This window comes from Tympanuchus pallidicinctus, unplaced genomic scaffold, assembly GCF_026119805.1.
Source record: "Tympanuchus pallidicinctus isolate F22 unplaced genomic scaffold, pur_lepc_1.0 scaffold17, whole genome shotgun sequence".
Lineage (NCBI taxonomy): Eukaryota > Metazoa > Chordata > Aves > Galliformes > Phasianidae > Tympanuchus > Tympanuchus pallidicinctus.
The window spans coordinates 18,101,773-18,129,457 of NW_026294690.1; the positions used below are offsets into that span (position 1 = coordinate 18,101,773).

At 45.5% G+C, this 27,685-nt stretch overlaps 1 protein-coding gene across 1 annotated transcript in view; it reads left to right on the top strand.

Annotated features, from left to right (window-relative positions):
- Nucleotides 1-978: 978 nt before the first annotated feature.
- ITPR1 (inositol 1,4,5-trisphosphate receptor type 1) overlaps nucleotides 979-27,685 on the top strand; it is a 145,651-nt gene continuing 118,944 nt past the window's right edge. Inside the window, exons 1-3 of the mRNA XM_052678430.1 lie at nucleotides 979-997; nucleotides 8,229-8,336; nucleotides 12,071-12,141. Coding sequence (XP_052534390.1) covers nucleotides 8,245-8,336; nucleotides 12,071-12,141 — 163 coding nt within the window. The 5' untranslated portion in view covers nucleotides 979-997; nucleotides 8,229-8,244. The remainder of the gene's footprint in view (nucleotides 998-8,228; nucleotides 8,337-12,070; nucleotides 12,142-27,685) is intronic.

Below are 27,685 nucleotides of genomic sequence, written 5' to 3' on the forward strand. Positions count from 1 at the left end.
TGGATGCTGAATCCGGATACAATGGTGTGTACTTAAAGGATTCATTGCTCTCCTCATCCCTGCCCTGTGCAGGGTGTGTGAAGGCAGAAGGCAGTGATCTCTGTCCATGTACACGCAAGAAATTTGATGACAGTAGGCCAAAAATGTATGCTGCCAGAGGGCTGTGGCTTCTTTTTTAATAATTTCTGGGAATTGCTTAGTAGCAGTTTAGTATGAATGTTCAACAAATATTTGGTTTGCATCCTGGCAAAATCTTTCCTCCTCTTGAAAAATTCAGGCATCTGCCAGGAAGTTCTGAAGAAAGAAGTGTTAATTGTAGTATTGTGGTGTCTGTGCCCTGTCTGCAGCCCATGCAGACACAGGGACAGATGCTGCTTGCTGATGGTGCTGATCTGAAAGGTTAAGTGAAAACTGATGTATCTTCTGATGGACATAAATCCAGTTGGCCACTCCTCCATCTGCAGGGGTTAAGCAGATTCAGTTGCTGATGCTCTTTATGAGCTAAGTTGGTACGGTATTTCAAAACTTTGCTTCAGAAGAATGACTCGTGCTTGAGTTCCAAATGATTGCTGGGAGGCCAACATGTTCACCCAGCCTGAGAGCTTGAGCCTCCCCTGCTCTGCAGCCACAGCGGCTGGGTTTTTGGGTCAGGAGGGTGCAAAGTAGGTCCCCTGGCCACCAGTGGTTGCCCACGTGCTGGTCATGTGCTGGCAGGGGCTCCTCCTCCCCGGCGCCTTGTCCCAGGCACTTGGGCTCTCTCTTCAGACCTGGTTGCCTGCTGAGGTGTCCAGGAGGGAAGGAGCCAGCTCACCCCATAGGGCTGCTGCAGCTGCGAGCCGGGCACGACTCAAGTCTTCAGCTGGAAGCCCTGCTAGGGGAAGAGAAGCGTTGGCACTACTGCCAGCGGGGACCTGAAGCTACCAGGAGCCATCCTGCAAAGCCCAATCCTGGAAGGAGACTCCAGCGACACCATGGAGGGCAGAGAACCTCCACCAAGGTAAAGGAGGAGGTGGGAAGTACAGCACTCAGGATAGGTGAAAGAGTTGTGTGAGGACAGTCTGGGGAGATGGACAGGCAGAACAAAAATGCTCCCCTAGATGTAGAGATGTAGAGTATTTGCCAGAAACTTGCATCTCCTGAAGGAAGAAGTGTGGGCTGTAGGAGGCAGCCCATCGTGAGTGAGGTCTGGTAGGTGTATGGCTATGCAGACTGCTCAATGTTTTATGTGTTTTCCTGGCCAGGCTTCAGTGGATGCTGTAAACCATGCTCACTCTCCTTATTCCTGACATTGGTTGCTCCATTTCTTTTGGCATGTTCCAAGTCTCTCCTAATAAAATATTCTGGAAAATGCTGTGTGCTCATAGGGCTTCACCAGGAAGCTGGCATCTAGGCTGCTTTCTCCCACCAAGTCTAGAGCCAGTAAGTATGGGCTTCAGTAAGCATCAACTTCAGCAAGTGCTGCCCACTTCTAATGGAATTAAAAAGTTGCTGTCAGGTCACATTTGGTTTGAAACTTTAAAAATGATTTGTGCCCTGACAGCGCATCTCTAATAGGTGCTCTTTTTTGGCTCCTGCCTGTCAGTGGGATCTGTCAGCTGTGTTTCTGACATCAGCCTGATGGCTGTGGTGGGAGCTGCCTGTCACCGCATACTGCTGCCCAGTGCCTTGTTAGGGGTGTTTAGGTGGCTTTTCTGTCATGGCCAGGTGGCTGTTTGCCCACCTGGATGCTCTGGACAAGTAAAAATAATCAGTGTCATGCATATTTGTTGTGTGGAGAATGTTCTTGAGGTTAAAGTTGACCAAATGTGTTCCTTTATCTGTTTCTCCCCTTTCATTAAATTGTGCTTCATTGCACCTATTCCATGTTACCTTCTGAGTAACTTTCTAATTGTAATGGCAACTGTAAATAAATGGGTTTTTCTGCTCAGCAGCAAAAGGTATGGCTAGAATGCAATTAACTTGGTCATTGTCAAGCTGGATGAATTTAAGAGGTGTGCAGGGAGCCCTTTATTGGCTCTGGGCTCAGCCTGCTGTGTGCCCGTTGCTAAGTCCTGTGTGCTGCTGCATCCTTCTCATCCTCCACCTGCAAGCTATAGAAAAATCTTCTGTGTTTAAGCATTAAGACTGAGAAATACTTCCTCTGAGAAAGCGCGTTTCTCCTTTTTAATCTGACAGTTCATCAAAAGAGAACTTGTCTGTGGATAGCAGGCTTCTGGACATGAGAGGCTGCAGTTAAATGGAAAACAAGATCGTGTGGTAGATAAACATACCGTGCTGATATCTTTTAAAATGTGTCATCTGTGCAATGACAACACCTGTCCCTGCTGTTGGAGCCTGCAGCCTTTGCTCCACGGCCCAGCCCTGCTGCTTTTCCTTTCCCACTGGGCTGTGTGTGCTATGGTCTGTTAAGCCAGGCTTTGAAAGTGGCAGCGCTGCATTTTGCAGCCCCAGAAGAGTGCTTATTCACTGGGTGGTCTTTAAATAGGAGCTTCCTCCTTGCTTTAGCTGCTTTAATGGAGTTCTTAGGAACCTTTCTGACAGCCCTCCGGGAGGAAACCTTCCTTCATTCTTTTTTAAATTGAAATAAAAATGGGCAACAGAAGCTTTTTTGTTTCAGTTTTTATGACAGGAATGGCACCTGTAAAAATAGGTACAAAATGCTGGGAGGATTCCATCTCAAGCATGTAGAAGCCATTAGAAAAGTGTATGTTAGGAGCAACATTAGACTGAGGCTGTAGGTCCGACTTATGGATCGGATCTTCTTGTGAAGTTTCAGTTTGCAGAGGTGCTCCAGCACCCAAATTTCACTTAAACCCTGGGAGATCAGGAGCGTTTGGAAGTAATCTGCATGGCCTGACGCAGAAATGTCAGGGGCACAGTTCTGCTCGATTCTGTCCCGTAGGTGTGTGTGGTCTGCTGGGTTCCCATCTGACCAAGTCTTTGTGGTGCTGGTGGTGCCTGCTGAGTGAGGGCAGTCCTCACATGCATGGTGATGGCTTTTGCCGTTAAGCAGTCCTTTGCTTCCTAGCTTTTGTTGTCTCTACTCTTAAAAACGGATTTCTTTACTGTTAAAAACCAAACCTGATCTTTGGCTGCGGAGCTTCCTGTGTGCAGCATTAACCTGAAGCAGTGCAGCACAGTTTGAGATCTGATTCCTGCCTAAACAGTCTAAATAGGGAAGAAGACTTTGATAAGTGCTGCCCCAGTTTCTGAAAAGTACGTGTAAGATCACAAGTCTCTATTTAATTGAGCAGTAAACTACAGTGAAAATATGATAATAGAGAACAGAGCACGTCATGGGACCACAAGGCACAGCGAGGAGCTTTCTTGCTCAAAATAAACATTATTAGAGCCATCTTCAAAAGATAAAGTCATTTGTATCGCAGTTGCTGGAGACCTGCTGTCAGTGATGAGATTTAGTGGGTCTTGTTTATTTTACAAATAGGATTTGCAGTCATAGGGTAGAGTATTAAAATCCCACACAAAGCAGATGCATGAGAAGTGGTATCTGCAAAATAGCTTGATATTCCTTGAGAAGCCTTTCAGTGCTCAATTGCTGAAGGTGAGGAATAGCATCCTGCAGGAGTTTTGTTTCGGTCGTTCCCGTCTGTAAGGAGGAACTTCAGACAGGGCCTCAACTCTTGCTCAAGGGAAACAAGCCTCCGGCGTTGCTCTGAAGCCTGTTTGCTTCTGAGTGTGGAGATTGGATGAGTGATGGGAGAAATTAGTGTGATATGTTTACAAAGCAGTTGCGTTTCCTATTCCGAGATCTTCAAAAAGCAGATGTCTCATTAAGGTATTTGATATGTAACAGTCAGTTTGATTTCTAAATGTTTTCACTGCTAATTCTGCTTTAGCTGCCATTATGAAGTGTGTTTGCATGGGAACACGAGTTGAAATCTCCCAGCTGAGATTCAGTGACAGTATCAAACTTGCTGTGGCTGAATCAAGGTCACTGGGCTGAGCACATGGCCTGCCTGCACTGCTCCTACTTGTTGGCATTCACTGTGTGCAGTGCAGCCCGTTTTAAGGGTGTGCAAGATGGAATCTGTATGGATGTGACCAAAAATAGGCCCTGTGTTTCCTATGGTTGCTGTCCCATCATAGAGCAGGCTCCAGCATGGAGCAGCAGGGCAGTGCTCATGCTAAAACTCTGGAGGTGTTCCCTTTGCTTTAGTTTGCTTCCTGATTTAGCTAATGCACTCTCATAGCCAGTCCCATGCATCAAAGCTATAGGAGGGCAGAATGACTTTGAGAGGTGCGCCTTGCAGATTCTGCGGGGTTCTGTATTTGTTATTTGTGTTTATCTTCTTAAATAGGGACTTAGTTCTGTTTTCCTGTGCAGGTAAATTGTGCCTAAAATGTATCTGAAGACACACTGGCTTTTACGTAGATGACAGGCGGGTTGAAGTCATTGCCTGCATAACTGGAAGAATTTAAGCTGTCAGGGCTTAAAAAGAAAAATAGTAGGAAGTGTTCATCTTTGAGGTGTTTTTCTGTGCTCATGGGTGAATACAGCCAACTTCCCAATGCAACAGCCTGCCTCTAGTTCATATTCCATTTCTCATCTCAAGCATTGCACAGTTTGTCAGTATTCCTCCTTTTCCCCCAAAGCAGAAGCGCCTTTGTCTCCTTTAACAACTCGTGTTGCTGCTGCCCACCATGCAGCCATCTGTGTTACAAACCTCCAACACGTGTCTGGAGAAACCCAGCTCACCTTTTCCGTGCCCGTATGCCCGCATTGCTGCACTGCTGTCATCTCCTGACCTTCCATTTGTTGAGGAGTTTTAGTTCAGCTCTGATGACGTCATGACGGAGCTGCCAGGAATTGGTTCTGTGCAGCACCAACGGTGCCCTTGGGGTCCTCCCCTCTAATAATAATCAATGGCTCTTGGCACTGGCATATCTAAAATAAACAAATTTCAGAGTGAGGCTTATGTTTATCTACAGAGCACAATTGCTTTTGGAGCAGTGATTTTGCTTTGAACACCACCACGGGCTGTGCATGCGGGAATCCCCATCCCTCGTTCCTCAGGGGTCACTGCTGCCAGCCTGTGCCCGGTGCTGTGGATCCCACGTGTGAGAAAGTCTGCATGCCCCGGCCGTGCTGTGAGCATGGCTGTGTGTGCCCAGGCTAACAGAGCTTTCCCTCCGGGCTCCCCAACACAGGGAACACACAGACCTCCATACAGCTGAGATTTCAGGGTCACACTGACAACCGGTTGCTTTGGGTTTACAAGCTGGTCACCTGGGAATGTTGCTTTCAAAAAGCTTAGAATTGTTTTTTTGTCTCAGATATCCTAGTCGTCCTAAGACTCAGAGGTGGCAAATACTCAATTTCTGTTAGTTTAATGCAAATAATTGATTAACCAGAGGACTAATTTTGTTAGGCATCACTAGTGCTTGGGAGGAGGCTAGGAAAGCAGCTTACAACTAAACAGAGCTGCTTTGGAAATGATTCCCTTCATGTATGACCACAGTATGGGTCACTCAGCCCCTCGCCCCACCTGCTGGAACCTGGGGGGAAATGCCAAGTGGGAAATAGTTACTGCGATGCCAAAATCTGATTGCACATCCTTAGGCCTGCTTCTGTTCAGTGGTCTGGGATATCAGGATTTGTTGGGTTTGTTTTTTGTTTTGTTTTGTTTTGTTTTGTTTTTTTTCAGAGAAAAAATTGATTTCCAGTAGAACAGAATAATTTTGACCTGCACATTTTCTTGGAAACTGCTTTGGTAAACATCTGCCTCTTCCAAAGGAAAATAATGCAGTCCTGGGAAGTAATTCCTGCTGAAAGGGATTCTTACTTGCCATGGTAAAACGGAGGAGTTAAGAGCTAGAAATGCAGTGTGTGTAGGGATGCTGTAACACTGCACAGCCCCAAGGCCCCGAAGTATCAGAAATCAGTGCAGGTGTCCAAGCAGAGCGGGCGTTGTGCCCCCAGAATTACCACACTTTCTCTATGCTTGGCTGCTCCTTGCTTGGGATCTATGAGCTTAAGGCAGAGCTTTCATTGTGAGGATCTGAAAGTTTGTTTTGTAAGAAGTTTTTGTAGTTAACTTCCAAGTCAGGAAATCAGGAAAGCTGAGATTCTGGTGATGCTAATTCAGTCTTTCTGCCTATATCTGATGTTTCTGGCATGTATTTTAAAATAGATAGTGATGGTTTCTGTCCACTTATGGAGAGGGAAGGGAAGTTTTGGTGTGTTGTTTTTTTTTTTTTCCACATTGAGGGTGCTTTTCCACACAGAGGGTGGTGAGGCACTGGCACAGGTTGCCCAAGGAGGCTGTGGATGCCCCATCCCTGCAGGCACTCGAGGCCAGGCTGGATGTGGCTCTGGGCAGCCTGGGCTGCTGGTTGGTGACCTGCACACAGCAGGGGTTGGGACTGGATGAGCACTGTGCTCCTTTGCAACCCAGGCCATTCTATGATTCTGTGGTCTGGGCTCTGTAGCATATGCAGTGGCTGAAGGACTTGGCACTAAGCAAGCAACCTGAAGCCAAACACATTGCTTCTGCACATGCAGGTTTGATTTCAGAGGAGCTGAGATGCCTCACTCTGCAACTCTGCATGTGATCTTAGCCTGTTCTCGTTTGGGTTTTTCTTGGTTGCTTTTTTTTTCTTCATTTTGGTTTCAACTGTACAAGAGGCACAATGACTTACGGCCATGAGAATGTCCAACACATGTTTTGGCTTAACAGCTATGTTTATTGCCCCCCACCCCAACGCTTTGGGCCAGGGAGTGAGGAGGGATGGTTGTTTGCAGCTTTGCAGAAGAGAAGTGCAGCCTTCGGTTTTTGCCAGCACTCTGATATCTGCTGTGTATTATCAGCATTAACTTTTAAATCCCTCAAATCTGTCCTCGTTGATCTCCAGCCTTGCTTAATAAACTTGAGCCTTACACCTTTGGTAAACAAGTTAATACTCAATGAAAAAGGATATTTATCCCACGCGCATGTCAGGGCTGAGCTGTATATCAGCACGATTTCCTGCTGTGTATCTCCTGATGGTAGCTCGCTGGGAGTTGATATTGGTGTGTCGTGCTTGATGTGAGGGAGGGTGAACGTTTGTGGTTATTTTTCCTTGCAGCCCTGTCCTGGGCTTTGCCCTTTGGAGCATCGCCGACCTGCGGGGCTGAGCGGCTCAGGGTGATTCAGTGCTGCCTGCTGGTAGGAGGCTCATGGGCAGAGAGCTTAACTCAGTGTTTTGAGGTTGGTGATCAAAAGCCACAGCTTAGGAACGTCTCCAAGAAACCAGTAAATGGCTTTTGAAAGGACATCTTTGAAAACTCTCTGGTCGGGCTTCTTTTTATCAGGGCTCCTGTTGTTTGTCTCTCTCTGTTGCTGTGGCAGATGGAAACTGGCTGTTCTGTATTTGTTTAAATGGCAGGTAAGTCCTGTGCCATTCAGCCCAGGATTTGGGGCTTTGAAGGAAATAATGGTGTTCTTAATGCTGCAGAAGCTGTCGAGGCTGAGTCGTGGCCCCTCTGCCATGCGTTTGTTTTTAAACAGGATTGAATGTTCCTCATTTCACAGGGATTTGGCTTCTTTATATGTCATTTAAAGTATTTGCCCCTGAAAAATCTGAAGCTTTACATTTTCAGATGTGAAATCCATTGTGGGGCATATTGAGTGGGTCTTGCTGTAATGGCCTGTTTGAAGCAGCAGCTCTGGGTACATGGCTCACCCCAGCATTCCTGTGGGTGACAGAAGCTGTTCCTTTCCAACTCCAACGATTTCTATGGTTCTGTGAATCATGGCACTGTTTTACATTACTATTCCTGTGAGTGCTATTTCAGCACACCAAAGGACCTTTAAATACACTCATACCTACCTCCCATTGTGGCGGAAGTGTTTTAGGCAGAGATACGGGCTGTAATACAGATGGTACAAGTAATGGAGCTTAAACCGAAGCACTCTTCTTCCTTTTTTCCCTCTTGCATGGGATGAGACACTCTGGCACGCCTGGTGTGAGGTATCTGTGAACATCTGTGGGGTAGGATATGGCTTCTAGAGAAACAATCCATGCTGCATGGGATGCCAGCAGCCTGCTGTTTTCCCCTAGCTTATTTTTCTAAGCAGGCAATTTGGCATGCTGTGTTGTCCTTGATACCTGAAATTCCTTTTTCCAAACAAATAAACACAAGGAGTCCTATTGTTGTAACCTTCAGCGATTTGTATGGTGAAATCGTTCTGCATAATAAGTAGTAATGTTTCACTTTATTCTTCCAGGGGCTCTAAGCCAGAGATGACTGACAAGATGTCGAGCTTCCTTCATATTGGAGATATTTGTTCTCTCTATGCAGAGGGCTCAACCAATGGATTTATTAGCACTTTGGGGTAAGAACAGCTGTTCTCTTGTACAAAACACATGTGTAAGAACTAACAGAGCTCAATCGGCTGTCGTGGGCCCGACTTCCAGGCAATGCTGGGCAAAGACAAGTTGCGTTTCTGTACAGATCTTGCCCTAAGTTTAAAAATGGCGTGAAATAACTATTGCAAGTTAGATTTCCTGGGAGGATGAAGGACATATCGATGGCTGTGGTATGGTGTTAATATACTTGGTGGGGAGGAAGAAGCTTTCCAAGGTTAAGCTGTGGGTAGAGGGAGTGAATGAAAATAAATGATTTTCATGTTGTCTGTGCCATGTCCATCCGTGTGTCCTGTCCTGTCCCTTCCTGCCCACCCCAGTCAGCAACAGACAGGCCCCAGAACTGATTGGAAAAAAGAAGATAGCGATGTACGTGTAGGCATTGGAAAAACAAAATTGGAAACCCTGAGCCAAACCATTTGTACACCACCGAATTACTGCTCTGACTAGTTGTGTCTTGTCCTACGGTGTTTGAGGTTTCTCAGAAAAACAAAACTGTACTTCTTCAGTCAGAGGAGAACATTTTCCATCTTTCGGCAACAGCCAGCCACCCTGGAGCTGTGCCGGGAGCCGTGCTGTGCCTGCTCCTGTGCCCTGAGCTTCCTCACACGGCTCCTCTGTGCTGTCTTCTGCAAATCCATCTGAGCAGGTGCTCTGTGGGAGAGAGCCTCTCGAGCAGGAAGACGTGCATCCCACCTCATTGAACAGAAAGTAGTCCTTCACATAGGAAGGCTCTGCAGAGAAAGCAGAGAATTGAAATGTAGCTTTGACACGAGCGGCAGGGTTATGTTTGATTCTGCTCAACTACCGCTTAAGAGCAATCTCTCAGAATGTTGGAAGCTGGCAGTGGAGCTGTGTATGAATTTGGAAGAGCTTCCAGGGGGCTGGATGAGATGCAGGCACATCTGCCACCTGGTTTTAAAGCAGTGGGAAATTAGTGGGAGGGAAATAGTGTGGCACGTTGCTGTGTTCTTCGGTAACGAGTAGCAAAGAAGCAACCAGAAAGCTTGATGATGTGGTGAGTGGGCACGCACACAACATACTCTTTCTCATTTCCAGTAGCCGTAAGGGCCTCAGGGTGGGTACAGTGACAGCAAATTTTTTGATGCCTACTGTCCAGATGCATCTGATAAATGAAGCTCCCAAGCAGGGTACAAAGACAGCATCCTGGTAAGTCTCTCAGCAGGAAACAATGGGCTGGAATCTCATCACAGTGACTCCAAACTAACTTGTAGGTTTAGTCCTCTAGCTATTAGGATTCTGGAAAATAAGGGGGCAGAGAAGGAAGCAGACACTGAAGATGCACCATGATCTATTATAGGAAAGAGAAGAAAATATGGGATGCTGCCAGAAGGGAAAGAAGGTATGATAAAAGCAAGGGAATGTAGTAAGTAGGGTTGGTTGAATAGTATTTGGCAAATGTATTTGACAAATTTCCCAGGTACTCGTCAAATATGAGATGCACACTGTGCAGTATTCGATCGGCTGCGTAACTGGCCAAATACTATCTGCTGAAAACTGGCACAATGAACTGAGCAATACTATACATTTGGCTTTTTTATTCCTAGTATTGAAGCAAGTTTGGCAGTAGATAATTCCAAAACAAGTAGAAAGTTGTTATGTTTAATCCTATACAGTGCATGATGAACATTATGCAGTGGCTGTGGCTTTGATGGCATTGCTGAGCAGATATTTTTCACCATGGGTAGTCCTTCTAGACATTACAGGCCTGAAGCACCTATTTGTTTTAGGCTTGATGAGATGTTCTGATGGCAGATTTGAAGATCCCTCAGCATTACAAGCATCCTCGTTGATTCGATTAGTACTGTTTTAAGGTAACGGCATTATAGAATGGCCACACGTCTTCTGAGCCTAATTTGAGCCAGAAATCCCAATTGCTATGTGAAACATGAAATGCATTATCATCTTAATAAGCCTTCATAATCAAATTAGCTTTGTCCCGTATTTAATTTAGTCTTTGTCCTGGAGAAAATTAAAGAACCAAAGAGAAGATTCAGTGTAATCGTGCTTTATACCATGTGGAGTTCTGACAGTCTTATGTCATAACGATGTGTAATGACTTGTTCATGTGGCTAATGAAGGTTGAGAAACAGATACTGCTCTACATTCTAATGTCATTTTAGCCAAATAACTCTCTTTGAAGAGTGTTCCCATTTAATGCTCCTATGACGTGACTGTTGTTTAATCAGGACTTTACTCTTGCTGTTTCCCAAACTCAGTGCTGTCATCACTATGATTGCTAGCGTATACAATATCCTCTTCTGTGTTTTGTACCTTGTGAAGTTATTTTCTTAGCAATTTGGGAAGCTCCTCCTTACTTTCAATTGAATCTCAGGATGAGAGGGATATACACTGCACTGAGAGTAACTGTATGGGGGATTATCAGAGTAACCCATTTGACTTTCAATACCTTTTGGCCATTCGTTCACTAGAAGCAGGTGTTTCAGTGAGCTCAGATATTAGTGCTGTCATTCTGGTTGGAGCACGTGCATGTTTGTAAAATACCGAACAGGGAGAAAATCCATGGGGAAAAAGCAACTTACTCTGAATGTTTGCATTTGCAAATCTTAGATGCATAGACCTGTCGAGTCCACTTAGTCTCTCTGACCTCTTAATTCTTATGCACTTCTTGACTTTCCCTAACTGTTGTCTCCAGATGCTCCCTGCATGTAACCGGCCTCTGCAAGGAACAACTCTCATATTCTAGATCTCAGTCTCTCAAGTTGATCCTGCATGAGAATGGACCTCTCAAACCTCTAAGACCTCTGAATTTTATGTTCTACGTCTGTGTAGAAAGCCTCTTTGACAGATTGGTTTTAAGCGGCCAAATTGTATAACTGAACATCAAATCAGAAACAACAGAATATTTGGTTCCAGTTGCATTCCTCGCAATTTGGAAATGCTGTCTGATAATGGAGCAGCTCCACGTTGACACAACATGCTAGGAGCAGAGCAGAGATGACAAGTACATCTTAAATGTTTAATGTACTCTGTGGGCTTTGCATTGAGCCTCCAGGTTTTTGGGTGTTTATTTTGTTGCCAGTGTGCGTTCACAGGAGAAGCTCTGTGCTGGCGTTTCCTATTAAAATCTCTTGGGTTCACTTATCCAATTCACTTCCTTTCTGCTAAAAGGAGGTTAGTTTGCCCTCCTGTCTTTGCTAGTGTTTATGACTGGGAAGCAGGAGGGTGTATTTATGCCTTCTTATCTGCTGAGGGTCAATTTTTACTGTGGCAGTTGATGCTTCTACCTTTCTTGATACTTAAGGAGAGCCGTGTAATCAGTGTCCAGTTCACCCGGTCACATTGTCCTGTTCTGTCTTTTAATGCAAACACAATTACACCATTATTCAAATCTGTCCAAGAGGCAATAATTGTTTTAAGGCTGTTTATCACTCAACTAGAATATGGGCTGTTCTGTCTGCACCTCAAAGAGGGGACAGAAAGCAGATGCAGTTTACAGGAGCAATTACTTACTTATTGTCCCACCTATCTAGAAGCATAGCTCTGGGCAACAGTAGAAATTAGCTGCATGCTTCTTAGAGAGATTTGGCATTTGGGCAATGTCTTCTGCTGAAGTGGCCACTCGGATATTTATTGTGGATAAACCACTTTGGTTTTGCTAGCAAGGATGTAAGCTATTGCAAAGGAAAAGAATCTTACTTGATTTCTCATTTCTTTGCAGCCTTGTGGATGACCGGTGTGTTGTACAGCCAGAAGCAGGTGACCTTAATAACCCACCCAAAAAGTTCAGAGGTGAGTTTGCTAGGCTGTTTGTTACCATCCAGGTGGAAGAAGTCCTTCATTTTGTGCAAACTGTTCTGAAGCACCTCCCTTTCTATGGAATATTTTAGCATTGCAGTCTTCCACAAAGGGCAACTCATAAGGGGGGTGGAAAAAATGCGTGTGAATGTCTGTGAATTGAATTGAGTTGTTGGACATGAAGGCTCTATGAGGGGTGGCTGCAAATGGGGTCTGGCTTTCACATCTGTCCTACCAGAATGTCCCTGTAAGTTTCAGTTCTCTTTCCAGAGAGTAGTTTGGACGCCAATGATTCAGGTATTGAAGAGGCAACCTGGAGAAACTTAAAAAGTCAGTGTTAAACTCTCCAGAACAAGGGTGATGATATTACATTATCTAGAGCACTAACTAGGCAATCAAATCAAGAAACAAATCCAGATCTGACTGAAATGGCTGGGCATAGAAGAGATTGGGGACAAGGTGGGGGATGGAAGAGAAAGGGAAGGGGTGGAGAGAGAGAAAAGCAATTATTTCTAGCATGGTTTAGGAACTGCAAGTACAAAGAAACATTTGTTTGGCATAAAATGTTGTTGGACGTTGTAAAAGTTCTCATGTTACTTGTAATTTATACATTGAGAAAGAATGGTATGAACCTTTTCCAACCTTTGTAGTCACTTCACTAAAGCTTTTGTGGGGAAGTTTATGCTTAATGGTAAATGGCAACGGAAGTCATAAAATTTTAGCAGGCATTTCAGTTGTTTATATGTGTGCTTTGTAAGCGTGGCTCAAGATAAAAACGCTTTCTGCACTAATATATTTGGAAGAAATGATGATGAAATTTATCTCACCATCTTCAACGCAAGTGGAAAATGCCCCTTTTTAATGCTGAAGCAGAGGCACTCAGACACGTGTGGGGGTGTCGTCTGTGACACAGTCAGGAACTACAGCCCTGTCTCTTCAGTCCACGTGTTTTAAGGGCACCTTCCAAAAATACCTTCCTTGCAAACAAAACACAGCCTTCCCTAAGGTATTTGTCTGAACAGCATCACTTACTTTGGGGATATAAAGCAACAATGGGCATCTGGTGGAAGCCATTCAGCAATCCCAGGATTTTGTTCCCACATACTTCAGGTTCAGACTTGCTTTGCTTCAGAAAGGCTGGAGGAGGAGTGGAACCTTGGTGTGAGCTGAAATTGGTGTGAAGTGCTGGGAGCAGTCACTGAGGAATAACTTCTGGAGATCTTGTTAGTGCAGGGCCAAAGTGAATCGCATGGCGGTGACTGCCATTATGGCTTTGGAAAGGCGCAGTACTGGAAAAATGCTCTGTGCCATAACCTGGCTTCTGGTGCCGTGAGATCGTCCTTGCTACGAGCTGTGCTTGAAGTTCACTGTGTTTGTGTGTTAGTAAGTCACTCCCTGCAGAATGCTGACTTTATGTTGGGCTGAGAACACGAGGGAAGCCCAGAGTGCATGTGGAGCGGCAGCGCGGCTGGAGCTGGGAGCGATGGAGCCCAGTCAGCCTGCTTCAGGGAACCAGGGGTATCCTGAGGACAGCAGGGCTGCTTTCGTTGGCAGAGCTGTGGTAAAAATAGGTGGAGAGATTTGTCTGCTGGTGGTGGAGCACGGGAAGGGAGAGAGTGCTGGAGGCTGTGAGGAGGGATGGAGCTCAGGTCAGCTTCGGGGTGCAGAGTAAGAGCATAACGGGGGAGGAAAAAGAAGGGCAGAAAGAAATAGAGGATGTGTTAGATGGGAAAACCTGAAGTACCAAGCTGGAAAGCAGTAATAGGCCTTAGAACTCCAAAGTTATTAGTTCAACACACTGAAGTTGCAATGATGGTTTACCAGCAGTTATTGCACATATTAAATGCTATTATGTCTTCTGTCCTCAGAATATTACAGGAATGCTTGGAGGTGTGCGAGCTCATTTTTCTCTCTTCCTTTTCCCACCCCCCCCAGATGCAGACAGCACCCAGAGTGGTTTGAGGTTGAGTGGTGATTACGGTCTGTGAGATTTCTTTTTTTTTTTCTCTGGCTTTCAGGACCACTTTAAATGATGCTGTGGTTTGGTTTGTTTGTGTTTGTTTGAGTTTGGTTTTCCTTTTTTTTTTTTTTTTAAAGTCCAGTGCATGTCTGTCCCTTCGTGTCTTCAGCTTCAACAAATTCCATTAAAAACCCCTAAAATTCCTTGCGAATGATAGGACTCAAGAATTGCATTCACTAGTGTTTCTTTTTTAAAATGTTGATATGAAAATTCATGGGGAAGTAAGTGGCTTGTCTGAATGCACTGTGTGCAGATGAGATTCCTGGAAGAAATCCTAGTTATGGAAGTCTCCAAAAAAAGTAAGTGTGACAATTCCTTAGTTATCTGCACTGCTTTGAACAAAAAAAGGCATTTTGCTATTTTATACAGCTGGAATTGATGCTCAGTCTGCTGCCTGTGAGTATGACTGTGCATCCAAGCAGTGACTGTAAATGAACATGCCTGAGATATGCATGGATTTATGTGGAAAGTACGAACTAGAGCTGACCCTCCAGACGGGTTAAAAGCAGCACACTATTTCATTAGGAATGATTTGTGCTTAAATGCACAGAGACAGATTGCTGCTTTGCAAATGAAACGGGTCAGACCTGGCGCAGTGGCAAAGCAGAAGCAGAGGCTGGGGCTGCAGCTGCTGGATCTGCTGTGGTTGCTTGGATGTACTTTCACAGAGGCTTCGCTTGTGTTCATTTTGGATGGGAGCGTAGCAGTGTGCTAAGCCCAGCGTGTTTGCTTGGTGTGGGACACTGGTGCTGCAGTGAGGCAGCCCGTCTGCCAGCAGCTTGTGGCAGCTCTGTGTTTGGGACACGCAGGCTGCTGGGCCCTGCAGTGCTGCAGGAAGCAGGCATTGATGGGTTAACTCCTCCAGCAGCCACCTCCTTCCAGAGCGCTGTTTTAGTAGTTGCTGGGCAACACGCTTTTTTTGGCAAGATGTTCAAGGAATGAACCCATATCTCTTAGACTTAAAATACCCTCATGGAGAAGCAGAAGATGAGCGATTCAGATTCTGTTTGTTCTTTTGATCCTAATCCATACTGTGTGCTCTTTATGAGCGCTGCTGTCAGGAAGCAGTTGCCCTGCTTGTCTGGCACTGCCACGGCCCTGCTGCGGTCAAGGGCTTCAAACTGCAAGTTCACCTTCAGCACATGCATGGCCTGGGCTCTGCAGAGAGGCTTTAACACAGAAATTTGATGTATATATGTGCACGTCCCAATTCTTTTGATGGATTTCTCTTAAATTTGCACTGTGCTTGGCACTGGTTGAAGTCAGCGCCCCTCCATCACAGAAATGTTTGAGAGCAGTTTTGTTCTTAGCTTTGCCATTAGTGGTGTGAAGGAGAGCATGGAATTTATGTGTTGATAAGTGCTGATACAGGCAGTGGGGTTGGAGGATTTATGTGTGTACTTCCTTATTTACCCCTGTTCAACTGATGCAGACTGGTGTGCAGCTCAGCATTAGAACTGAGGCTGAGGGAATTGGCAGTTAGAGGGTTGCGTGCTCAGCTTTCCCAAACACTTTAGAATGTGAAATAATCAAAATAAACACCCAGACTCCTCTGCCTCTTAGTATAGCAGAAACATTAGCAGTGCATTAAAGTGCACTTGTTAGGTGGTAAGGTAGGTCAGCTCTGTCCCTGTACTCATCAGAATAATTTTCAGCAGTGTAAACCCCTTGGTATTGTGTGTTTGGCTTCAGATAAGCGTGCAGCCTGAAATCCTTGCTCCCCACGTACCTGTGCATGTTGTCCTATGTCTGGTCTGCTGAAAGCCATTATATCAGCTCAGATTGCTTTTTAAACTTCGACGTAGAATAATCTGAAGTGGGTGACTTGTGTGTGCACTGCCTGAGTTGGGGTGGGTGCTCTGCAGAGTGGAGCAGGTTCCAGGGCTGACCTGACCGTGAGACAAACGTGCTGGACATGGCTGCGTGGCCAGGCTCAGCTGTCTTTTTCTCTTGGAATAGAGACTTGTAATGCTGGTGAAATGTGTGGGTATATTAACTAAAAGACGTTTTTTAAAATGCTTGAACTCGTGTCTAAATGGGGCCTTTTCACTTTGATAACAGAGAACAGATAACAGATGCAATTGCAAAATTCCTTTTTCATTCCAGGCAGAATGTTTGGAAGTGCCTGAGTGCTGAGTTGAAAGCTTAGCATGGTTGCCTGGAAGAGCTCTGTGCAGGGTGCAGTGGAGTTGTGACTCCTCTGTTCTGTGCTGTCCGAGTCAGACTACAATGCACGTGCTGAGTACCAAAACTGAACACCAAGTGGGACAGCAGCACTGAGCACCTGCTTATCTGACTTCTCTGTTTTCCCAAAGAGGCAAATGTCATGCAAAGAAGAACTGATGCTAAGGACACTGATAAGATGTAGTGGAAAATCAAAAGAAACTTCAAGGTTAGAATGATGGATGAGGGAAAGAAGGAAAGTAGAGTCTAATATTGTGCCTGTAACATCTTTAAGACTGAAGTATTGGTCATTTATTGGTGGAAGAATATATCTTGCAGAAGGATACTGTTAAATATCTGCAATACGTTTTCATGGGCTTGATGAGGAATCCTTTAGTATGAGTTGAAGTATTTATATAACTGTACCAGAAAACTGCCAACTGTGAGTAGGCCTTTGAATTTGATGCCCTTTATCTGATCAAGAAATCCTGAGCGCTGCCTCTGAAATGTGAGTTTTTAGCCCACTGCATCCTACATACAAGCAGATGTTATAGGCAATTGTCACAGTGGCATTTAGAGCTTTCAAAAAACTGGAAAGACAGAAATGTTGTGTTTTTGCACACAGTAATGTGCTTTGTATCTGCTGAAGCTTGAAAGGTTCTCAGAAGGAATCCAAGCTGAGAGCTGCTGCAGCGCATGCAGGAGCACACCCAACATCCTCCCACCCTTCCCAGGCAGGAGGCAGGCAAGGTGCAGTGCTTTCCTGAACACCTCATTCCCAAACATCTGCTGTATCCTATTGCTGGGGTACCAAGGCCATGGTGGAGACAAGGTCTGCGTGGTACGGCTTACAAGAGAGTCGTCTTCATTTGGCACAAGAAAAGAGCTGCAGGCACTGAACAGGAAGAGGAGATGGGGCTGCTCGGCTTCTGAGGCACACGCTGAGCACTGGCTGAGCTGAGTTTGCGTGCTGGTCTGTGCTTGGTGTGCTGTGGTTAAGCAGCTGTCTGCCAGCTTCTGGGGTAAGCGCTTTCATCTTAGCTGTTTTGCATCCAGATGAAGGCAGAGCGAAGCCCCTTTGAAATATAAAGTGGCCATTAATATGGTTAACTGGAGTGGTGTGTGCATGGCACAGTCTGTTGGCTCAGGTACTGCGAAAGAACAGGGAGAGTTGGACTGTGAGGTTTTAGGACCTGTGTGCTTCGTTTGCCCGTCTAAAAAATGCGGGTATAGGTTCTTTGCTGCTGAAGCAGTAGATGGGGGAACCAGGCAGGGCAGTGACCACGTACTGAAAATGAGAAATAAGCAGAGTTCTGGTTCGAATGATCATTCTTTCTCAACTGCTTTCACAGGTCAGAGCTTTTTCCCTTGTGGAAAGTTCAGCCTATTTCAGGTAGGATCAAGGGAGGGATTGCCAAAAAGCAGTGCTTAGCTATTAAGTAGAACAGTGCTGTTAATAAACCTAGCCCCAACCTTGTAGACAAAAGAATACTGTGGCTTTGTTGCCATAGTTTCAGTGCAAAATCTGACCTTAGCTACAATAACATTCGGTTAGAAAGAACTAGCTAATCAGTTTTCTAAAATTAGTGTGTTCCCTAGTACATAAGCCAGTATGAACAGGATATTTAATGAAATATTATACTTAGTCACAAGAGCCCAAGGGAGTGAAATGCCTTAATGAATTGTGGGGGTGGGGTGACATTGGTACATATCTTTTAATATAACAAAGTTATTAAAATTTGTGGCTTGCTTAAAATTTAGGGTATTTCAACAGTTGTGTTCCATATACTTTACTCTGTTTCTTCTGAAAGCTTTTGCTCTGTTCTGTAAGCTGTGAAGACTGAGATGCTAGTGGCCTTCATCAATACTGAGAACCCATGTGCTGCTGCCAGAGGACCCTCAGGGAAACTGCAGATTTACTGCCAGCACTTCTGGCTGGGAGAACCTGAGTGCTGCAGAGGTGGAGGGGTCTTACACAGAAAGGTGCAAATACTAAAGCAGGTGGGTAGAGTCATCAGTGAGAGGTTTGTGAGGAAAGAACTGTGTATGTACTGGAAGAGAAACAGGTGTTAGGGATTAGACCAACCCTTCCCCAGTTGGCTAGAGTGAAGTTTTCTTACGTGTAAGTTGTTGGGGTTTTTTTGGGTATAAATATGAAAAAAATGCAAATCTGGGGAGATTAACCAAGCTGGTGGTATCTCTGCAGCTGTAAGTCTGAGAAGTAATGCTGGCAGTGCTTCAGTTTGTCTGAGAGCAGTCGGAATAAGAATGGTGAGGCCCTGGATGAGCACAGCAAGCCATAAAAATGGGCTGTAGTGAAGGCCAGACCTGGTCCGGGTGTCTGCAGCGAGCAGCCTGTGACACCTGCATCTTCCTCTGTTCCCATATTGCTGCTGGAGATTGAATGCTCCTTCATTTCCATTGCAGGATTTGGGTTCCTCTTTCAGGATGGTCTTGCCATTCAAACTTCTGCCTCTGTGTGCATCACCAGGTTAGAGCAGAAGCAGTGCCTGGAACTGTTCAGGGAAGCAGAGGCCTGCCCAGCTGATGGGGAGCTGCTCTGGCCCTGCTGCACACAGGGATGCTGAGCACGTGAGCTGACTGCTGTCCCCTTATTGCGAAAGTCAGAGCCTTTAGGCTGTCATGTCTCATGGGAATGTTTCAGATACTGGAATAGCCATTACAGATTGACTGATGCTAAATGCAGTGTTCCTGGAAAATTTTATTTTAATGAAATGTGTATTATTCAGCCCATTAGGAGATACTCGAGTTACAGTTAACTTTGTACCTAATTTGTGAAAATACTTGCTGTTGAGTTCTCATATTGGCAACTACTGTGTTTTGATTATATAACTCACAGAAGTTCAGTGAAGACAGAACTCCTTGTATTTCAGGTGAGGGATCTTTCCGTGGCTCTCAGTCCAATACTTAGAGTAAGAAATCACCTCTGTGCTCCACGGCCAGCAGAGAAGCAGTGACACTGCTCAAAGCACTGCTGCAGGATTTGCTCCTGCTTTAGCTGGAACAGATTATCTCTGGTTCAGATTTTATTAAGGGTACAAAATGCTTTGCTATGCAAAAACAGTCTGGTAGCACTTAGACCTTGTATTCAGTGAATGTCAGCCCTTCTGCTTGTTGAAGTTAAAAATTATACAAGGGAAAAAATAAGCACAGGACTTGCAGGCATGAGGAAGTGAGAACTGGATGAGAGAGTAGCCATCCTGAAAAGGAAAAAATCTTGGCTGTATCCACAGAAATCCTTCCCCCTCCATAGCAGCACGTGGTCCCCAGCCAGCACCAGCTAACTTTAACCAGCCCAGGAAGGCAGGGTTTGGGAGGGACGGTGCCCCACAGCCTTTGGGACCGGGGTACGAGCAGAGTTGTTTGTGTTAGGGATTCCAGCCCATGACTGCTCCTTAGGCTGTAAAGCTGGGGCTTGTTTTCTAAGAAACAAGAATAAATCTCAGTATTATTAGAATGTAATCAGTCTCTCTGTGCAAAGAGGAAATGTTTGCTTCCCTCCCCGCGGACTCTGCAGTGAATTGTTAGAGCCTGAACATGCTGGGATACTGAGTGTGTCCAGAGAGGACTGAGCTGGAGTTCTGGCTCACTTCAGAAAGCAGAAATGGTGGTACTGATCTGATGAATGCTCCATCAGCCCCGCGTACAGGTTTGGATTAATCAGCACCAAAGGTTTCAGAGCAGGGCTGAAGAACGATGCGGTGAATTTATGGTGGCACGGATCGAGAAGAGTCTTGGCTGTCTGTGCTGAAGCCAAATTCCAGCATTCTTCTGCTCCTTCCTGTAGATGCTCCTATCCAAGGCATCCAGCTGCCTTTCGCTCTTCGTTCATATCGCAACTTCAGTACTGAGCAAAAGTTGTGTCTTGGAGTTTGTTGGCTTCTGTTTTTCAGAAACATACAGATTTAAAAGCAAGTATGTTATTCCATACTTGTATGATCACAACAGAGTGATGCTGGAAAGCCAATAGAACTTGTAGTACTGGACTGCAGGAGGAGCTTGGTTACTGAGGTTTTCTGGGAAACAGGAATTGTGCACCTTCACCAGGGGCTGCAGGAGCATCTGGCTGGGGCTGCAGGCACTGCGTGCTCATGGCCCAACACCACGCACCCCTTTCCATGCTTCAAACAGCAGTGCCAGCACCCCGCAAGCTGATGTCTTAAAGACTGCAGGATAAAGTCTGAAGGCAGTGCAGGCCTTAAAGATAACTCTTTATTGCTGCCGAATGCTAAAATAGGCAGAAAATTGATTCCCTCCTACTCCCTGTCAGGCAGATGGCCCTGGTCATAAAGAATGACAACAAGGAGAAGATCCTTCAAATATGATTTACAAGTTCTAATTTCAAATACGCATTTTTTTTTCCCCATATGCTATCAGTTGTGTTCTTAAAGGTTTTGTGTTGTGGGAATTTGGGATAAATAATCTATGGAGTGGTTGCTTCAGTGCTCGACTCCTCTTCAGTGAAAGTAGCAAATCAACCTCAGAAAGAGGAAGAACTGACAATTTCATCCCTATCCAATATTCCCTACTTCTTTGTGTGGTTACTGTAGATTACAGCATTAGTGCTGAAATATGAGACAACTTGACAAAAGATAATTCTGCATTTGGATCAGAATTTGTCTGCAGAGAGTCCTTTGGAATTTAACAGCTTATCCATCTTCTGTCTCCTTATAGGTAGTGCGTGTGAATGTATATTTATATAAGCACACATTAAGAAATACAAAAATGTAAGAGGAGGGTGTATGTATAGGGAATTCTTTATTCATGTAGAACCTTATATGAGCATCCACTAGGATTTCACATCAGCATCTTCTAACCTTGATATTATGGCTGGTGCATAGTTTCTAATTTTTCTGGTGCAAAAATCAAAGGGTGATTTCATGTTTCATTGCTCTTAGTATTTAGCTGAAGTTGCATGATTGATGTTGAATGGTCAGCAGCAATTGCCATGGCTTTTTGGTCCTTCCATTCCCAGTGCTCCCAAGCAGCTTTGAGGACCTCAGAGGCACATGGCTCTGAGAAAATGTTTCTATGATGGGAACAAGTGTGAGTAATTAGTGCTTTGTTTCTGTGAAGTGTTTGATAGAGGGAAGCCCTCGGCTGTGTTGCAGCTCTGCTCATTCCATTTGGCGTGGACGTGGCCTGAGCAGTGACTGCAGCAGTGAGGTGATGGTGGCAGTCGGTTTGGAGAGGGCTGTGGGGAAGATGCCCTCACATGAGGCTGTGTGGTGGGGAGGCTGTTTGTGGGCAGGGAGACTCTCACGTAACTGTTGAAAAGAACATGAAAACGTGTGAGGTTTTTCACTTTCTGAAATTCAAAGGGAAAAAGAAACAAACCAAAACTGTGGGGAAAGCTGTGAAAGTTCTTAGAGAAATAAGTCAGACAAAGCGATTCTTTTTTAGACATTTTCAGGAGAGGGGATTGCTCTTCTCACAAAGCATTTTCTTCCAGCTTGATGTTACAGCTTTCACTATGGAAATATCTGCTATAGTGAGAATCGTTGTGATCCTTTGCTATGGTCAGTTGGGCTCCAAATGCTTTTGTCTGATAACAGGGAGAGGATTAAATGGAGCTGTCAACTGACCGTGCAAAACTAATTCCTCCTCGCTGTGCCGTGCTTTCCCTTTAGGTGCCCCTGATGTATGCATTTCCTGCATTCTATATTGTCCCCTTTCTGGGGACAGCAGGAAGTCCTGGATCTGCTTGTCTGCCCTGCGTTGCTGAGTGCAGTGAGCCTGCTCCTCGCCTTGATGGCCTGCTACTGCTGTAGCTGTAAAAGCACAGCGGCAAGAAATGGGAAGGGATTTGTTAATGGGGCGGTTTTGTTTTTGTCTTTTAAATAAAGAGCTGAACGCTAAACCCTCAGATTAGTCCTGCAAATCCATTGCTGCAGACATTTGTGCTCACTGTGTGCCATCCCTGGCCTGCAGGAGTTTCTCTGAGGCATAGATCCTGGTCACCAAGCGGTTAACTGCTCTGAAGAGCAATGCTGTGCTCGTGCAGAGTTTAAATTATGGCTAATACAGGATTAAAATTAAACACTGTGTTGGGAACTAGACATCAAAGTACTTGGGGGGGGAAAAAAAGTGGCAGGAAAATGAACTGCAGCCTTAGACTTAAAAACCCAGTAACTTTAAAAGACTAACTTTTATCCTTCAGTGATTTGAAGTGCCTGTCACTTAGAGTTCCTTCCCTCAAGTCGTAGTTAAAGGCTCATTTCAGAAAACCACAGTGACTCAGCTGCTCTGAATATCTCAGCTAGCATGTGGCTCTTGCTGGAAGCCCGAAGATTTTCTTCCACCTCCGAAGATGATTTTTATTGGTGGATACATTATTGGAAGAATCTTTTGCACTATGCTAATTTTAAACATAATTTAAATATTTAGACTTTTAAAGAAGTATAAAGGCATGGTACTCTGGTATTGCTAAGTAGAAAGGAGGGCATTTATTTATAAATACTTACTGTTTTGCAAATACAAAGTTATGTTTATCTAGATTTTTTTTCCATCATTCCAAGTGACTGCTCCATAAACAGTGCTTGTATTTATTGCCATGTAATCCGGGATTATTCTGATCTCTGCTGAAGAATTGAAAACAAGTTTCTTGCACTTTTTTCTTCAACTCAGCTGGAAGAGATGGGCGGTGCTTTGACCTCCTGAGATCTGTGCCACACGGGGTCATCGGTGGACATCTCCGCATGGAGCTTGAATCGCACCTTGTTCTGGCTGTGAGCCTGGATAAATCCCCTGTGCATCTGTCCTGTGCGCCTCCCTCCAGCCCTGCACCTTGAGGACAGTCCCTGCGGTGTGCTGGGAGGTGGTGCTGCACAGCACTTGTGAAATTAGTTGTGTGTCCTGGTGAGAGAGGTTTCCATGTGTGTTGAGGGGAAGATTTTATCAACCTGCAGATTGTATAGGAAGAAACTGTGTCCATCTACGCTTTGATGTGGTAGGGTTGCAATATTTCTTTTCATCTTCATGTAGTGGACAGAAGCCCAAGGGAGCTATGGATACATGATGTTGGATGGATACTTGTAGTAATGAGAGACAGGAAGCTGTGTGATGAAACGCACCTTCCATAAGAGACGGTGACCTACAGAATGGCTTCTTCAGCAGTCTGCATCAGGCACTATCCTGTGTGGGTTTCAGTGCTTTACAGTCCTGGGCAAGCAGCTTTCAGGCTGGGCTTGTTGCATTCATGTGCAGTTAGTCCAATCCCAATTGAAATGTCAGCAACTGACTGAATTGCAGAAGGCGATGATTCCCGATTGCTAATAGTGTTCCAGTGCTCGATCTGAGGGCACAAATGATCCCTTTTTCTCTCTTTTTCCCTATGGTACGCAGAAGTGTTGCCATGGAGGAGAGCGGGGGGCGGCGTGGGCAGGAGCAGCTGCTTTGGGCCATGGAAGGCTGGGGGAGGAGAATGGGAAGAGCTGCACGAATCTGCTCCTGCAAACGGTCCTGAGAGCTCCGTGCTGCCAAGAGTTGGGTGCGATCGTCGGGGGAAGCTTTGAAGGCATGTAGGGATCTTTTGAAGAGCAAGTTGGAGTTGTCTATGGTGGTGGGCAGGGGAAAGAGATGGCGCTTCATGGCCCCCTGGGTTTGGTCAAGGTTGTCACGGCTTTGCTCTGCACCTCTCTGTATTGTTTGAAGAAATGCTGCTTTTCAGTGGTGTGGCTCTTAGAGTGTCTGCCTGTAGATGCTTCTGCTGTTCTAAAGTGCCAATATCACACGTCAAAAAGGAAGGTGTATCTGAAAGAAGGGCGTAAACCTGATGTTGATCTGGGCATAGAGGCTGGAAGATCTGACACCAACAGCTGGGAAGCATTTTTAGTGTGATTATGATACAAATAATACTTGAAAAAAAGCAATTGTAACAAAGGAAAGAGGGGTGAGGAGCCAGCAATGTTGAAAGATTTCAGTGCCGTTTTTCTGAACTTTAAGTTTGTCAGTGCTTTGTGGCTACTGATGGTGTCTGTGATCCAGGAGGGCTCCTTGCTGACTGCACTGATGCCGGCGTGGGATGTGCTCAGTTGGGGATACAGCTGGTGGTATTTAATAACTCTTCCCAGCCCATCCATCACTCTGAATCCAGCTTTCTTTGCCACTGATTGATGTATTGTCATTATGTCATAAGGCAGATGAAATATGGCTTAGAACACTGAAAAATAATGATTTGTGGAGAAGGAAATTTGGAAAATGGATCTAGCATGAAGTAGCTTGAATAAATTGATAAGTCAGATGCGTGTGGCCTCAATGTTGGGGCAGTCATTTGGTGCTTCCCTGGGCAGCGCCTGTGCATTGCTGCTGTGGTCTGTGGGCTTTGCATAGATTCTGTCCCCAGAATCAGCTGAAGGTTGGGAAAAACATTTGGATCTAAAGTGTGTGCTTTGAATGCTAAGGAAAAGCTTTACCTGGGTCGTAGCTTTAGCTAGGCAAGGATTATATCATCACTTTTTTCCCCTCCCCTTCTTTAGCTAATAGTGTTGCTGTGAAGGCCTCCCAGCTGTGCCCAAGACACACTGATGTGCAGATTCACTCATCTCTTGGCAGCTGGCAGAAGAGGGGACTGAAATGAATGGATATGTTGATTCACAAAGGCTGTGGGAAGGCACTAATTAATAGGCTTTGAAACTCCTTGACTGGTAAATATTGTGTTCTTGAGGCTAAACAGGCTTGGGAAGCAGGCTGTGCTGGGGCTGGGCGTACAGATGGGTGCTCCTTGCCTGGTGTTGCTGTAGCACTGGTGTCACTGCTGGAGGGTCGGTGGGAGCCAGGCGTTAGCAGAGGGGAGTCCCTGGAGCACAGGGGAGAGGAGCACCTCTTGGGTTGGTGCAGCTCCTGTAGGGGAGTTGAAGAAGAAGCTGGGAGTTCTATTGCTTGCATGCTTTTGTGAAAGTGTCAGCATCATGCTGGGTTTGGGTTCAGCTTTGTCTCAAACGGTCCAGTCAAAAGAGGCAGAAGTTGTCATGTAGCATTATGGCACCTAAATCCAAACTTCTAGCTCTGCTTAGCTGGACAAGGAGTTAAGGCAATGAACCTTAAACTTTCCCTTAAAGGGATGTTTTAGGTCCTTGTTTTCCTGCATTAAATTTCAGCTCAGTCTCTTTTGAAGTTGGAAAAAAGGACAGTGTTCTGCTCATCTTCGTCCAGCAGCACGAGGGCAGCTCTGTACAGCAGGGTGAGGCACGTGGCAGCCCCGTGCAGGGAAGGCTTGGTTTTCTCTTGCCTGTCTCACTGCACCAAGTGCAGGACGCTCCAGGTGACGCCAAGTGCCCCATCAGCACCTCTGTCCAGGCGTAATCAATAGGGAGTCTGTAGCTGGTTTGGGATGATGGCATTGCATTAAAAACTAAGGAAAAATCCCGTAAGAATGGAGCGTAGGCTCCCGCAGGCTGGGACAAATGCCTGTGAGCCTCTGCTGGCAGGCTGCGCTTCCGCTCCTGCTTTCTGAACATTTGTTCTTCCCATTTGCAATCCGGTCCAGTGCAACGGGCTGATTCGCCTTTCTGCTGTCCAGCTGTCTGACTGTAATACAACGTGGGTTTGCTGCTTTGGCTCAGAGCTTTCACTTGCCTTATTTGGTCAAGTAGTGCTGTTTGGCTGTTCCTGGAAGGGGCTGCTTTACTAGTTTAGGACTATTTTCCACTTTCATTTTTGATCTCTGAAGCTGTGGATTTTGTTCCAGCAGCAGCGCTGGCAAGGCTTAACTCTCTACACTAGCTGAATATTGTACGTTGTAGAAGTGCTCCAAGTGTTTTGTCCTGCACTGCAGCACACTGCTATGCTGCTGCAGGCAGTTTGGGCAGATGAAATAGATGGCTGCACTTGCACTTACAGTATGCACAGCATAATCGTCAGCATAATCTGCTTTTTAAAACAGCAGTCAGTGTGCAATCTTCAGTGCTAAGGCTGTGCCATAGAGGGTTCATCCAGATTTTAATTAGCTGCATGATTTGTGGGTGTGCTGTGTGCTCTGTTCCTGAGCAGAGGAGTGGCAAACGTGAAGGAGAGAGCTGGGCAGATTGGGAGGCAGATTCAATAGGCTTCAGCAAGAGCATCTCTGGTCCCCTGCCAAAAGGAGGGTGACTGTTTAAAGTAGAGACAGGGAGTGGGCCTCAGTAAGTGAGGTGAAAGGCTCAGCCAAGCACAGGAACGGGAAGTGAGGAATAAAGCTTTTACACTGGGAAAATGGATGGAGACACTGGTGTTAAACCTATGTGCGTGAGACTGGAGCTCAGCTCAGCAGCATGGCTGATCTGTTCAAATCCAGGATGTTGTTTCCTATAATTAAGACAGGTCTGGCTTCTTTCGTCGTTATTTCATTTTTTCTTTGGTTTGCTAAGGCCTACACATAGTGCTGCTTAAGTCCATCCATCACCCATTTATTGGAAATTGGAACATCTGCGTGGCAGCACCTTATGGTACTGCTCTGTGCCATGCTGCTGGTAGGTTTGCTGCAAGCCTTACAGAGCAGAACACAACTTGGAAATTCATTCGATTATCGTGAAAAATGAAGAAATGTGTTCAAAAATATCACTGCAGTTCAGTGGGGGCATATGGCAAAGCACTGAGATGGCCAAATCCAGGGAGGGAGAGAATACAGGCACCTGCTGCAGTGCCCTGGGGAAGGGTCTAGGTGTTTTAGGAATTGAGTTGGAACAGGAGGAGTCAATGTTGTGCTGTCAGTAAAAGTACAGATACTGCTTTGGAATATATAAAAAGAACAGATGCCAAAAGACATGGTAAATTATTTTTTTCCCTGTTTGACTTGTTGGCAGAGCCTCATGTGGAGCATGCTGTGTAATATTGCACCTTGTTCTTCAGGAAAGAGAGGAGCCAACAGAGTGCGATGGTCAGGAACAGGCTTGCGTTTTGGCAGCTTTGGGCACAGCATCCAGCTGAGAGAGGGGATGTTCTGTTGGCCGTGTGTGCATGGAAAAAGAAAGAAGCAATGGCTTAAATTGTAAAAACAAACAGGTTAGGTACAGAAATAGTGGGGCACAGGGATAGATTGCTACAGGAGCTATGTCAGGAATGGAGCAGGCATGGCTGCTTCTGCCTTTGAGAAAAGGATGAGCTGAGTAAACTTTCTGAGGGTCTTTCAGCCCTGTGAAGTTGCAATGTGGGCAGTTGTGTGGAAGGCAGCAGGGCCACGACCTGGGGAGTGAGCAGGAAGGAACCAACGGCCCTTTCAGGTGAGGTATCCCAAGCATGCTGTTACCACATGAAGAATGGAAGCACTGAGTTCAGGTTTATTATTTCTTCAGTTCCTCTAAGCTAGACTTCAGTAGTGTTACCGAGCATTTCTGTGGTGTCCCTCCAATGTGGGAC